The sequence below is a fragment of the Cherax quadricarinatus genome, chromosome 25 (genome assembly GCF_038502225.1).
Source record: "Cherax quadricarinatus isolate ZL_2023a chromosome 25, ASM3850222v1, whole genome shotgun sequence".
Lineage (NCBI taxonomy): Eukaryota > Metazoa > Arthropoda > Malacostraca > Decapoda > Parastacidae > Cherax > Cherax quadricarinatus.
In genome coordinates this window covers 17,771,619-17,786,984 of record NC_091316.1, presented here as the reverse complement: position 1 = coordinate 17,786,984, position 15,366 = coordinate 17,771,619, and the positions used below count along the sequence as shown (strand labels likewise).

Genomic DNA, 15,366 nt, shown 5'->3' with positions numbered 1-15,366 from the left:
ATAACGCCTCATAAAGTGCAAGACAATGTATTGTGTGATTTACTTTAAACAGTCGGATTTTTCCTCATGTGCAAGAGTTTGAAATAATTTGTCAGATTTATATTGCGAAAATTGAATATAAGTATTGGAATTACGTTATGCTGGACTTTAATACACGAGCCAAGTAACAACCATTCACCGAGTTCACTCTTCATCATTCGGTATATAAATTAATATTCACAAAGTGAAACAAGGAGTAAATATATGCATGTGAAGACTAGCAGATAATTCCATAAAAAATACTATATTTATATATAATATGGAACTGTGCTGGGGACACTCATCCTCAGAGAAAAGAATAAACTTACTTCAGGGAAAACTCAAGGTTCTCCCTGGAGCTGTTTGAATACTGTCATATATATATATATATATATATATATATATATATATATATATATATATATATATATATATATATATATATATATATATATATATTATATATACAAAAATGTAGTGAGGAATGGGTGTATATTTCTATTAAAGGAATATAATATTAATAAGAAGTTGATGAATAAGACATATTCTACACCTGGTTATCTTTATTGAGAGACTTTTCGCCCATCAAGGGGCTGTATCAGTCTAATTTAGAGACATGAGACGCCATTATCATGTGGCTGATATTGATAAAGCCCTTGGTGGTCGAAATGTTTGTCAAGAAAAATACCCAGGTGAGGAGTATGCGTCTTATCATAATTGAATGTATTAATGACAAGGTATTGATGCTATAATATAAATAAATTAAAAATTAACGTAGTAATGCTAGATTCTGTTGATGCTGTAGTCATGCGTAAATATATTGAAGTGTATAACTGCAAAATGAAATAAGGAATGTATTTATAATAAAGTTTAACAATTAGAAAAAAAAGGTAGGCGGGGGGGGGGGGGTGTAGAGTGTTATCCAGGTGTGGAGGGTGAGGCTGGGGGGGGGTAGGAAGTAGCTGGCAACTATGGCTGCGGGATAACCCAACTGATTCGCTCCAGCAAACAGCTCAGCTTCAGTCGAGTGCGAGACCCCGTAGCGTGTGGTCTGTGTCGCTCCTCACTAGTGCATCCTTGAGATAGTTCCTCTTCTCGCGTTTTGGTGATCATGACAAAGCTTTTCGGCAGAAACAGAAAAGTGATTTGTGAGTGAATGGAATAGTGTTTTTATTTGCAGACTCTTATTTTTTTTTCTAGTTGTTATTGAGGAAAGTTTTTGGAAGAATTATGATGGTAATGGCTTGTGTAAATCGTCTATGATGGATACCAGGACTTTGGTTTATGTCGCGTTCGAGGAGTAAGGTAAGAAGGTGTTTAACACTTGTTATTCGTTCGCATCTTAGCATTACATTTACTTTAAAAGGTAATACTGATTAAAAAAATTGAAAGTAGCATCCTAGTGGAAAGATGTGATGAATGTGTAACGTAAAAATTTCACTTTCTTTGAGTATTTTTTTCCCTTCATAAGGGATAGTTTGATGCTGGTGGAGGGCTCATGATCTGGGGAATTAGAGCTATCCTCCCCTTCCTCAGATCAAGGCTGATCATTTCATTCCTCAGACATAGCAAGACCCTTACGGGTTTAGAGTTTTTCCATGTAATATCCCCATAGAGCGCAGCCTTTGAAGGGCTCTTGATCCAAACAATCGAAACTTTCGATCCAATACATATTGGATCGAATTTTATTCCCTCCTATTTTCCTGGAGCTGCATGGCACCTACGGGTTTAGCCCTCCCCCATGAATGTTATAATAACATGATTTCAAATCTGTTCAAAGATTGTTTCATTGCATAATTTAAATTGGGTATTTTATTCAGCTCTTTACACCAAAGGCTTATAAAAGTTTTTTTTTCCAGTATGTGTTATAACCTTGTATTTAAAAAAGTTGTCTGATATTTAAAGCAGACATATGTACCAAGCTAAACTTCCGTAAACAACCTGCTTAGCAAAGCCATTTTGACAGCGTTTCGCCCAGTGTTGAGCTTTACTAAGCAACACTTGGCGAAAAGTTAGCAAACACTTTATACTTGTGGTCGGAAGCATCCGACGATCAAACCATCCGAAACGTTCTGCGTATCAAAGTGGAATACAAGAGAACGCGTGTCAATGAACCTATTGATGCTTCTGTACTTGCCTGTTTGCTGTTACAGGGGTCGTGTCGCGGCTCTTGGCACTGTTTCTTAACTTTTAACCCCCTTCAAGGGAGGTGTTTTGATGGTGGTGTAAAGCTCTTGATCTAAGAAACTGGAGCTGTTTTTGTCTTTCGGATCAGACCTAATTATTTCCCATTCTCCTTGCCCTGTATGACCCTTGCGGCTTTAACGCTGCCTCTTGAATAATAATAATAATAATAATAATAAAAACGAAAATTTTCGCTAAATTGTATATGACGTATTTTTGTGGTGAAATGAACTTGTTTGGGATATGTGGTGTCAGTACTTGTTTATTTACAAGTACATTTTGTAAATAGCGGAAACAATGAGCGTATTTGCAATACTGACGAGTGTAATGACCATTATTGTCCAGTGGACTGATTCTTGGACAGTGTACTGATTAGCATGGTATTGTCTGGTATACTGACCAGTATTGTCCAGTGTATTGACTAGTACAGTCCAGTGTACTTATAGTACAGTTCAATATACTGATCACTCCAATCCGCAGTCCGGTGTACTGATCACTCTAGTCTAGCATACTGACCAGTACAGTCCATTATACAGACATACAGTCTAGTGTACTTACTAGTACATGCCAATATTGTCCAGTGAACTGGTAGATAATATAATTTGTCCAAAAATCACTTTCAGTGTGCTTCACCGAGCATGCTGATGTTATGTTAATCAAGGGGAAGCGCTAAACCCGGAGGATTATACAGCGCCTGGGGGGGGGATGTGGAAGGCATTCAGGCTTAATTCGGGGAACTGGAGCACAGATCCAATTCCCTAAATCAAGAGCCCCTCACCAACATCAAGGAACCTTCCTTGAGGGGTCTAGCATGCTGAACACTATTTTTCCTAAAGGATCTAACAGGCATACTGCCGAAAATGGCGAGGAAATCGTGTAGGCTTTATTGAGACAACGTGTAGAGCTTTATCAAACATTGGTTTCATAAAGCTCTACAGACAGCAAAACGTTTTGCAAATATGTTTGTTGTGCAACTTGTTTTATCCACAAGTTTTCTGAAGCCACGACCTGGCGTAACCGTCATCATAGTAATGTACCCGCCCTCTAAAGGGGGTGCATGGATGCAGGTAATAGGTTCCTGATCCATTGAAATGGAGCTACTTCACTTTATTCCCAGCACTGTATGACCCCTACCGACTTGGCATTTCCCAGGAATATACTCGCTCGCCTGCAGAATAGTAATCTAGAAATTGCAAAATATTTTACATTATGGATTTTGTCGAGATACATAATTGACTTAAAATAGAGGAACGCGGCAGTAGGTGTACTAGGCTCATGCTCACCAAGTAGCTATTGGTCTTAATGCATAGTCTTATTAATGCTAATGTTAAAATCGTGGCATATAGCTTATTAGAGTTAAAGTTTATGGGAGAATGGCGTTATTACAAAATGTTATAAATTATGGACAGTAATTGTTTAGTAAACTAATGTATTAATGTAATGGAATTTGCAATTTGTTTTCCTTCATTGGACATGCAAAGTCATAATGTCAAGATTATCATTTAATAATGACAAAGTCGCAACATATCCTACTAATTTTTTGACATTAACTGTTTAAAGTTGTAATACGAAGGTTTAACTTAATAACATATTTCGACTTGCACACGGGCTAACTGATATATATAACTAAAAGCTTATATAAACCCTCGGCTTGAATAATTAAGTTACCATAAATGTTACGAAGAGCAGTAGTCCCAAGATTTCACGTCCTGGACGATCGAGAGATTCTTTAAGCTCTAATAAGTCTTCCACACTCGTTGCCATGTGTGTAGAAATGCATGCTCGAAATTTCGGTTTAGATCCCGCGCTCCTGCAACTAAGTTATCCTCCCCCCCCCCCCCCACACACACATTTTTTTTTATTTCGTTATTGTCTGGTAATTTTGTGGAGATATAAGTTAATATGCGTAAACATAACCAAATCAAATTTTGCTTAACAAAACCAAACGGAGAATAACACAGTAATATTTTAATGAAATTTCAAACATACAGAAAAATATAAATGGTAATTCGTGTGAAACTGGCAACCTCAATAGACAGACGAACAGGTTGCTGTTGAAGTTTTCCCTGGAATATTGTTAACTGTCTCCCACATGTTGGGCAACGATGATTCTATAATATTACTAAATCATCACGTATTGGATATTTGTACCAGCTATTTCTTTCGTCAGAATTAGAACCTTCCATTTGCACATGCCACTTTTTCGACATCAAATACTCTTCAACTTCTTAATGAAGCGTTTCTGGGGATTTTGTTGCTGAGTTATTTTTGTGTCAGCGAGGTTAGATCACGTTTCATGCCCCCAATACACATACACAAAGGCTATCTCCCATATCCTCTATATATTCAGCTAAGTGTCTCACCCACAAAACGCGTACACAGACGTAATAGGTCTCATACCCACACAGGGTCAGCATTTTTCTCACACAAACTTATGCCGATCAGTAATAGTTAAGAAGCGGGCCAGGAGCTGTGAATCGATCCTTAGATAAATATACACACACACGATTCATCCGCCACATGGAAAAGGGTTCCATTTCCTCGTGTCATTAAATCAACATGAAAAAAGACTTGTCTTGTTCACCATACTTTCGTGTGTTTTTCCTCTCCTACATGTCATGGCATGTCACTAGGCATTACACTTATTTGTTACCATAAGCTCTTCACGTATACTCAGGAAAGAGAGATTATTTTGCAGTGCAGAACGTTATTTACGAAATAAAAAACTTTCACGAGTGGAAACTGCGTAGGAATGTATTTACATAATGTGAAACTGGGATCCCTGAGAAAAAGATGTTGGCTGAAGTTGTAGGACTCAGGTAATGCCGGAGAATTATTTGTGTGTGTGTGTTAGGACACTGAATAGCCAGGTAACAGTGTTTAACGCTTTCTTGTGACTATTTTTGTAGATTTTTACCTACACCGAGACTTTCAAGTTCTGGGAGTGGTTGTGGTGGGGATCACCGCCTCTTTCCCTTCATCGCCCCTTCCTTGACAGAGACTAACCATGTGATCAGCTTAGCTACATTGTAAAGGAAGGTGTAGAACAACTCGGAATTACTAGGCTATTTATACTCTGTGAATCAAAAGCTATCGTAGCTCAATATTATTTCTTAAAAACATACCCCTGACGTACTCAGTTTTAACCTTATGTGTAAAACATTGGATCATGAAAGTTGTTTGAGCATTAGGAGGCAAGCGGCAGAGCGTGTTATTGGTAGGGTGCTCCAGTATTCATAAACATGCAAAGTATAATTCACACAGAAAACATATTACCATACTTAATGCGTGTCGCAGCAGCATAATGAAAGGAACGCTATTAAAACTTACCTCCGGTCGTTTTTAAATTCCTGAGCATAAATATTGTATCAAAGTGCTCTCTCTCTCCCCTTGTGTTCATACCCGCTGCTCGGTCTCGCTCATGGATATTCCGAGTTGAAAGATGCTTTGACTTATTAAACCATTGGAACGTGTATATGTAGAGAATAATATACAGGAACTGAACAAGATTTTGAAAATGAGGCAGGGGACTAACGGCAAGTTTATTTTCGTTGTTACTATAAGCATTTTGCTAATTTCGGCGTTTAATATGTATCTGTAAGGAATACAGATACATCTGTATCGCTCAGACATTTTTTTATTATTTTTTTTAATTAAGGTAAGCCAGTGCAGAGATAATTCCGTCTTATACACTCGGTGTCCAAACCTGGACAGATGAAGATTGGAAAAAAAGTCGTCTGGTCTGGCGAATCATGATTTGTACTGTGACATACACTTGGTAGGGTAAAAATTTAGTGTAAATCTTTGGGGTGCGGTGGAATGGGAGATTAGTCGCATGAACGGCCAACAGATCTCCAGTGACTGATGCTATCATGTTCTAGGCATCTAGGGAATGAAAAAACCAAACCAGCGAGTTAGGCCTGAAGAACAAGGGCGTTTTCTGCCGAATAAGCAGATTGAATTTTTTTTCAAGCCATTACTCTGCGAAAATTAATCTGAACATAACGTAAGTAATATTAAATCAATTTAAATTGATCTATGATATATTTATTAGAATTGAGATAAGAAGTATGCGTTAATTTAGGCTAGGTTAGATTAGGTGAGGTTTCTAAGTTAGGCTTGGTCAAAAAAATCCTGATTGTCAACGAAAAATTGTATACTTTTATTAGCTATTAAAAAAAAAGTCGATATACTTCAAGTATGATTTAAATGAAGTGATAACGTCTGGTCCAGCAAGGCGTGTCCATCAAGCTCCTTGTATCAATAATTCACTGTTGATGGAGCTTAATCCGCGTCGTAAGGTGTAAGTCACGTGCCTCGCAGGGAGCCAACACACCGCCACTTGCAGAGTCAACCTCTGGTCACACTGGCTCGCCCTACCACACTTTTCACTGGCTTTGTCTTGTTATTGCAAGGGATTTTACCTTGACAATTTGAAGGGGAAGAGACCTTACCTGTGTTTCTGGGGGGGGGGATGTGGAGACTGGAACCTTCCTCAGTAACTGATCATCTGAGCTGATTTGTATTGAGGTCGAACTCCGGCTCCTGATGTCTACCTATCTGGAGTTTACCCGGAGGGTATTCCGGGGATCAACGCCCCCGCGGCCCGGTCCATGAGCAGGTCTAGTGGATCAGGGCCTGATCAACTAGGCTATTACTGGTGGCCGCACGTAGTCTAATGTACGAACCACAGCCCGGCTGATCTGGCACTGACTTTAGGTATCTGTCAAGCTCCCTCTTGAAGACAACCGGGGGTCTATTAGTAATTCCCCTTATGGCTGGTGGGAGGCTGTTGAACAGTCTTGGGCCCCGGACACTTTTTGTGTTTTCTCCTAGTGTACTAATGCGCCCCTACTTTTCACTAGGGGTATGTTGCATAGCCTGCCAAGTCTTTTGCTTTCGTAGGGAGTGATTTCTGTGTACAGATTAAGGACCAGTCCCTCCAGGATCTTCCAGGTGTAGATTACCATGTATCTCACTTGCGCTCCAGTGAGTACATGTTAAGTGCTTCCAAGCGTTCCCAGTAGTTAAGGTGTTTGATGGAACTTATATTTAATTTCCAGTTCATGTATGAAAGCCGGCTCCACTATTATTGTCTTCCATTTGTTCTCAACCCTCATTTTTATATTTAGCTCATTCTGGCGTTCAGTTTTCAGTTGTGCTCCCTCATCTTGTACCGCTTCTTTCAAACCATCTTCGACCATCGTGTTGACATCTCTTGGGTATATCGCAATCATGTTTCTTGAGCATCTTTAGGAGTACAGCAAGTGGATGCACTGGGTATAATACACTTTGTTTATCTATTGTCATTAGGGTGTTAGATCCAATCTCCCTTCCTATTCCGTTGCAACCTCACAACAGTTCAAGGAACAGCTACTGAAAATTGATTACTGTTTGGAAAGCCTTCCAGTTCCATCCCCAAACATCTTACTGCTTGGTGGTTTCAACCTAAGGCATACAAAATGGAAGAATGTAGCAAATAATGCTATAGCTGAAACAATCCCCGGAGGTAGCGCAGATGAAAGGTCACACACATGAGCTACTAAGTCTCTGCGAAAAACACACCTTAAGCCAGCAGATAGTGGAGCCAACAAGACTAGAAAACACACTTGACCTTATCTTCACAAATAATGAGGACCTGATAAGAGACATAAGAATATCAAAAACAACTAATTCCGATCACAACCTAATCGAAGTCCAGACGTACATGCATAGGGGTCCTGATCAGCAGAATGCATGTACCTGTGAAGGTGTCTTCACAAAATACAACTTCAACAACAAGAACATCAACTGGGACCAGGTAAACCATGTCCTAAACGAAACGTGTTGGGAAGATGTCTTAAATGACATGGATCCAAACCAGTGCCTTGAAAGGATCAACTTCCTGGTAGCCGAAGCATGTTCTAGGCATATTCCCCTAAGAAAGAAGAAGAGCAGGAGTAAACTGGAGAGAAAAAGACGCTCCCTCTACAGAAGACGACGAAGAGTCACTGAGCTCCTCAGGAGTGCTAGAACATCTGATACACGAAAGGAGGCGCTGACCATTGAAGTGGAAACTATCGAACTTAAGCTAAATGACTCTTACAGGAACCAGGAGAGGCAGGAGGAGCTTAAAGCTATTAGTGAAATTGAAAGAAATTCAAAATATTTCTTTTCATATGCCAAAAACAAGGCAAATACCACATCTAGTATCGGGCCCTTACTCAGACAGGATGGGACTTACACAGATGACAACAAGGAAATGAGTGAAATATTGAAATCCCAGTACGACTCTGTGTTTAGTGAACCACTAATCGGTCTGAGGATCGACGACCCAAATGATTTCTTCATGAATGAGCCTCAAAACTCCATAAATGTATGCCAGATTTCCGACATTACCCTAACTCCGATAGATTTCGAAAAAGCCATTGACAACATGCCTATGCACTCAGCCCCGGGCCCAGACTCGTGGAACTCTGTTTTCATTAAGAACTGCAAGAAACCCCTCTCGCGTGCCCTAAGTACACTATGGAGGAGGAGCTTGGACATGGGTGAAATTCCACAGTCACTTAAAACAATGGATATAGCCCCACTCCATAAAGGTGGCAGCAAAGCATTAGCTAAGAACTGTAGACCAATAGCTCTGACGTCCCACATCATAAAAATCTTTGAAAGAGTGCTAAGAAGCAGGATTGCAAATCACCTGGATTCCCAAAATCTGCACAATCCAGGCCAACATGGGTTCAGGGCAGGTCGCTCCTGCCTCTCACAACTACTGGATCACTATGACATGGCCTTGGATGCACTGGAAGAAAATCAGAATGCAGATGTAATATACACAGATTTTGCAAAAGCATTTGACAAATGCGATCATGGCGTAATAGCCCATAAAATACGTGCTAAAGGAATAACTGGGAAAGTGGGGAGATGGATCTTCAACTTCCTAACAAATCGAACACAAAGAGTAGTGGTCAACAGAGTTAAATCGGAGGCTGCCATAGTGAAGAGCTCTGTTCCACAAGGCACAGTACTCGCCCCCATCTTATTCCTTATCCTCATATCAGACATAAACAGAGATATACACCACAGCACCGTATCATCCTTTGTGGATGATACTAGGATCTGCATGAGGCTGTCATCTGCTGAGGACGTGGTTAATCTCCAAGAAGATATAAACAAAGTTTTCCAATGGGCAACGGTAAACAATATGATGTTCAATGAGGACAAATTCCAACTACTCCGTTATGGAAAACTGGAGGAGATAATAACTAGAACAGAGTATACTACTGACTCCGGCCATACAATAGAGCGGAAAACTAATGTAAGGGACCTGGGAGTAGTAATGTCTGAGGATCTCATTTTCAAGGATCACAACAGTGCCACGATCGCACGTGCAAAGAAAATGATAGGATGGATAATGAGAACTTTCAAAACGAGAGATGCCAAGCCCATGATCCTTTTCAAATCACTTGTTCTCTCTAGGCTGGAATACTGCTGTACATTAACATCTCCAGTCAAAGCAGGTGAAATCGCAGATCTAGAGAGTGTACAGAGATCCTTTACTGCACGTATAAGTTCTGTCAAGCACCTTAACTACTGGGAACGCTTGGAAGCACTTGACTTGTACTCGTTGGAGCGCAGGAGGGAGAGATATATCATAATCTACACTTGGAAAATCTTGGAAGGAATGGTCCCAAATCTGCACACAGAAATCACTCCCTACGAAAGTAAAAGACTGGGCAGGCGATGCAAAATTCCCCCAATAAAAAGTAGGGGCGCCATTGGTACACTAAGGGAAAACACCGTAAGTGTCCGGGGCCCAAAACTGTTCAACAGCCTCCCATCAAGCATTAGGGGAATTGCCAATAAACCCCTGGCTGCCTTCAACAGAGAGCTGGACAGATACCTAAAGTCGGTGCCGGATCAGCCGGGCTGTGGCTCGTACGTTGGACTGCGTGCGACCAGCAGTAACAGCCTGGTTGATCAGGCCCTGATCCATCGGGAGGCCTGGTCATGGACCGGGCCGCGGGGGCGTTGATCCCCGGAATAACCTCCAGGTACCTTACGATGAGTTGGTAACTATGTATTTTGAAGATAAAATGGACAAACATGGATATCTAGCATAATGTAACGCCTTTTGAAAGTAAGTATAATTACATCATCAGAAGTTCATTAGACTAGACAAGTTTCAGGCGTGAATAAAAGTTACTAGCCTGATACTTAAAGACAGGCAGACTGCATGCGAATTTGAGTCTTGGGTTCGTTGTGTGCTCTACGCGCGGAAAAAAAATGTTAAGGAATTATTTTCTCTTACAGCGAGTGAAATGACGCGCCACCCTGAATTTCAGAAGCAATTACAAAGCATATTCTCGGCAATTACATTTTTAATTTAAACACCAGGTGGAGCAGTAAGAGAAATGTATTAAAATTGGCGAGTTTTGATTGGGGCGTAAGAGGAATGTGGTATCGGCCTGCGGGTTAATAAATGAATACCTGTTTGTGCTTATGTGTTGAAGAGTCGCGTATGAACGCGGCTTTAGCGGTGAGAACACAACCTCTATAATTATGACCTTGTTAAGCTGGGTAAAATATGGTCTTCGCTTTGTATCTCTGGAAGCTTAGCCGAGCTACAGCTCCTTTTTTATATTCTTTACCATGTCATTCTGAGATCATTAAGGCGAGTACTGTGTATTGTCCTGTGATGGATGTTTTGTGCACTGCTTCCCTCCCCCTCTTCCCCATCCATCCCAAGCTTACTATACAGAGTTAACTATTAAGCTCTTTGCGATTTTTAATGTCACGTTTGTGATGGTAATTTTTTCTGGTTATGACTAACGGTGGGGAGTGACACTCCTCACCCCCTCCCCCTCCCCAATCAAAGAACCCCTCCCGACTGGGTCATGCCTCAAGTGGAGAGTGAAGGTGAGGGTGGGCACAGGGAAGAGGGTGAGAGTGGGAGCCAAGTGAGGACGGGTTCAGACAGAAGGTGAGAGTGGGAGCAGGGAGAGAGTGGGTTCCGACAGAGCACCGGTAAGGCTGGGTGCTGGGAGAGGTGGTGGGTCAGAATCCGGCCCCGTCCCACTAGGTCATGCCCTCGGGCGTATTTTATTTACTTCAATATAGTGTCCATTCTTTTTATTGAATTTGAAAATGCATCGAATTGGTTTTACCCGTTTATCAAATTAAGGCGAGACTTTGGCAAAGTGGTTTGTTAGTAGAATTGTTGTCATATACTGCAGTGTAGTCACCTAGTTTGCAGGGCTCGATCCATAGCTCCTGGCCCTGCTTCTTTAGCATTGCTGGTTCTTGGACTCCAGGAAGTGATCGTGGTGGTGGTTTTCCTTCAGATCCCTCAGATTTCGGGAAAGAAATAGGCAACATACCTCGGCACCTACCAGCAGGTAGGTTACCTGGAGGTTATTCCGGGGATCAATGCCCCCGCGGCCCGGTCCATGACCAGGCCTCCCGGTGGATCAGGGCCTGATCAACCAGGCTGTTACTGCTGGCCGCACACAGTCCAACGTACGAGCCACAGCCCGGCTGATCCGGCACTGACTTTAGGTATCTGTCCAGCTCTTTTGAAGGCAGCCAGGGGTTTGTTGGTAATTCCCCTAATGCTTGATGGGAGGCTGTTGAACAGTCTTGGGCCCCGGGCACTTATGGTAGACTTAGGTAGACCAGTCATGTTGGGAACTTTATTATCTTTGTTTGATCAGGTGTCCAGGCTTGGCCTTACCCTAAAGTGATGTAATTGTTTAGAAAACCGACCAGTTGAAGAATAAGATACTTATGCAACATTTGGGAAAACGTTTCGCCAGCCAGTGGCTTCTTCAGTTCATTACAGAGAAAAATTGTGGAAGATGGGGAGTTTGAGGTAATCAGTCCCTCAGCCTGGAATCTTACCCTGCCTAAAGGAATCGACGAGAATGTACACACTCAGCGGGCCATCATTTAAATATATCATATATTATTTTTTATATTGAGACGCGCTAAACTCCTAAGGGTCATACAGCGCCTTGGGAATGGAAGGCCACCAGGTTTTATCCTAGGAAGCAGAGGACAGTTTCAGTTCCCGGGATCGAGATCCCTTCATCGACCCATTTAAATACAGCTAGAGACAGTGTAGTCTTCTCTTTAAACTGTTACTAAGAGGAGGAAAAAGGTATTAGAGAAAGAGAGAAGGAATGGGGAGAGAGAGGTTGGGAGTGTGGGAGGGGGGGGGGGGTACTGAGTAAGCCAGATTTTTTAATCTGGTTATCTGTTAGAAGGTTCAAGTCTGTGATGGAAAGTGTATTAGGGCAGATCCACCTACTTTTTATTCGGATATTTTGACATTAAATCACATTTAATGAGTTTCTGGCATATATTGTACTCGGTTTTTGTCTGTGTGAGCGCGCGCGTGATTGTGATTGTACTCCTTTATTTGTGATTGCGGGGGTCGCGTCTTGGATCTCGGCCCTGCCTCTGTGTCGTTGGGACGTTAGTTCCCAGGACCATTTAACATCACTGTGTTTCATTTTCGTCTTTAACCTCCATTTATGCTCCTTTGTTCTTGATCCCTTTCTTTCAAACAGTGTCATTCATACTAATTTCTTAAGATTATCTTAAACATTGTTACCATGTCTTCCCTTATCTAAGGTCATCATATTCACTGTCGTTACTGATCCAAATGCAACGTCAGGGAGGTTGTGATGGCTGTATCAGTGGGCCGCTTGCAGGTTATGTTAAGTGTTATAAAAACGTTTCATTATGCTACAGATAACTGTTAGTGACAGCCACGGCACGTCTGGCAATGCCGTGTCTTAACAGAAGTAGGCAACATTCAAATATGCACTCATTTCACACATGCGTTGATGCATTACCTATCCTTGGCCTCAAGTCGGACTGCGAGGGTAAACAACCCTGGGGATGGGTCATAAGTATGTCACAGTCATGAAGAGCGATTCATGAGAGAATGGACGTGAGATCTTCTGCTCACTTCAGCGGGTTGGAAAAAAAATCACTTGCATTATTTATTGATTAAAGCATTTAAAATTATGAATTTATTCATTTGCAATTTTAGTAAATGCAGATTACATTGCAGTGCTAAATGAACTTTTCCATGCCCCCCCCCCTGCCTTCTGCAAGGCCGTTCTCAAGTTCAAACACCTGAACTACTGGGAACACTTGAAGCCCTTCAAACTGTATATATTATGTACCTCTTGGAACGTAGGCGAGAAAGATAAATAATCTACCCGTGGAAAATTCTGGAGGGACTAATCCCAAACCTGCACACTGAAATCGGTCGTATGAAAGGAAAATGCTTCACAGACGGTGACAGGAGCAGGGATGCGATGAATGCACTCAGTAAGTGTAAGGTTACCAAGACTTATCAACTTTCTATTTATGCATAAGGGAAATTACATACTAGGAAACCCTCAGTTGCCTTCAAGATTAAAATTTGTAAGTTCTTTAAGCCAGTTCCTGATTATTCGGGCTGTGGTGCATATGTTTTTGCGTGCGGCTAACTCCAACAACCTGGCCGACCAGACTAAAAACCAGGAAGCCCGATCTGGGGAAGGGCTGCAGGGGCGTTGACCTCAACTCTCCTGATAGATAACTACAAGTAATCCTTTATTACGGGTAAGGATTGATTTTATGTTAGTGATTATTGGTCCAAGGAATTGGAGCTATCTTGGATCAAACCTGATTAAATTTGATTCCTCGAGCACTGTGTAACCCTACCGGCTTAGAGCTTCCCAGTGAATATATAAAAAAATTCAGTTTATATATATATATATATATATATATATATATATATATATATATATATATATATATATGTATTATATATTATATATTATGTATTATATATTATATATATAGATTTCATTTTCTTTACATTTTATATTTTACATATACTTTTTAAATTCAAGTTTATATTAATAGAGATAATGTAGAGATTCATGGAATGTATCCCGGATACTGGAAAGCGTAACACGCTCAAGCAGGATATATAAATGTTAGGTTGAAAAGCTTAAAGCATGCAATAAAAAGTTCGGATGGTATTCATGATGGGCGAGTATTAAAGCCAAGCAGGAAGCAGCAGATACGTGAGCTAGCAGATGAAGCTTCTGCTTAAGCAAGTTTATTGCTGGTACTTAGAGAGTGCTGTAGGTATCTGCTCAGTGTTGGTGTTACTGACCACTGCTGCTATCAGGCTCATTCATTCATAGGTAGGTACTGTGTGTTGGCGTTACCACTCCTGCTGCCGGACTCAAGGTCGATATGTAAATAATACTATATGATAGTGTTACTGACCACAACTGCTGCCAGGCTCAGGGAAACGGTAGGTAGATAGGTACTTGGTATTGGTATTACTGACTACTCTGCTCCCAGGCTTGGGGATAGATACACCATGGTGGTAATACTGACCACAGATGCTGCCATACTGAAGAATCATTACCATTAATTATCAGTATTTATTTACAGTAAGCTGCTGAGTTATTAATAAAAGTGTAATTACTCAGGGAATGTTTTTGAAAGTGTGTGTGTGTGTGGGAGAGAGTGAGTGAGTGAGTTTGCGTGTTTACTTAGTAATGAAGACGCATGTGCAAAGGGTGTAGTAACAGTGTAGTGTATCAGCAGGAGCACTCAACGAACTCTTGTGAGTATCGAGTAACTGGCGCTTGGCTGCGTCTGGGATATGCCTGTGTCGAATTCATGGCAGAACTTGTGTCGTTTAGTTGCAGTTGCAGCTTGGGTTATCAGGGGCAAGAACCAGGCCAATGCTCTTCCCTCTCCGGGGTGTGTGTGTGTGTGTACTCACCTAATTGTACTCGCCTAATTGTAGTTGCAGGGGTCGAGACTCAGCTCCGGGCCCCGCCTCTTCACTGAAAGCTACTAGGTCCTCTCTCCCTGCTCCATGAGCTTTATTATACCTCGTCTTATGAAAGCTGTGTATGGTTCATGCCTCCACTACATCACTCGTCAGACTGTTCCACTTCCTGACCACTCTATGAGTGAAGAAATACTTCCTAACATCCCTGTGACTCATCTGAGTCTTCAACTTCAAGTGTGACCCCTTGTTTCTGTGTCCCCTCTCTGGAACATCTTGTCTCTGTCCACCTTGTCTATTCCACGGAGTATTTTGTATGTCGTTATCATGTCTCCCCTAACCCTCCTGTCCTCCAGTGTCGTCAGGCC

General features: G+C 41.4%; 1 protein-coding gene across 2 annotated transcripts in view; it reads left to right on the top strand.

The window, feature by feature from the left end:
* Positions 1–1,030: 1,030 nt before the first annotated feature.
* LOC128690008 (uncharacterized) overlaps positions 1,031–15,366 on the top strand; it is a 748,983-nt gene continuing 734,647 nt past the window's right edge. For both annotated transcript variants that reach the window (XM_053778498.2, XM_053778499.2), the window contains exon 1: positions 1,031–1,323. In XM_053778498.2, coding sequence (XP_053634473.2) covers positions 1,303–1,323 — 21 coding nt within the window. In that variant the 5' untranslated portion in view covers positions 1,031–1,302. The remainder of the gene's footprint in view (positions 1,324–15,366) is intronic.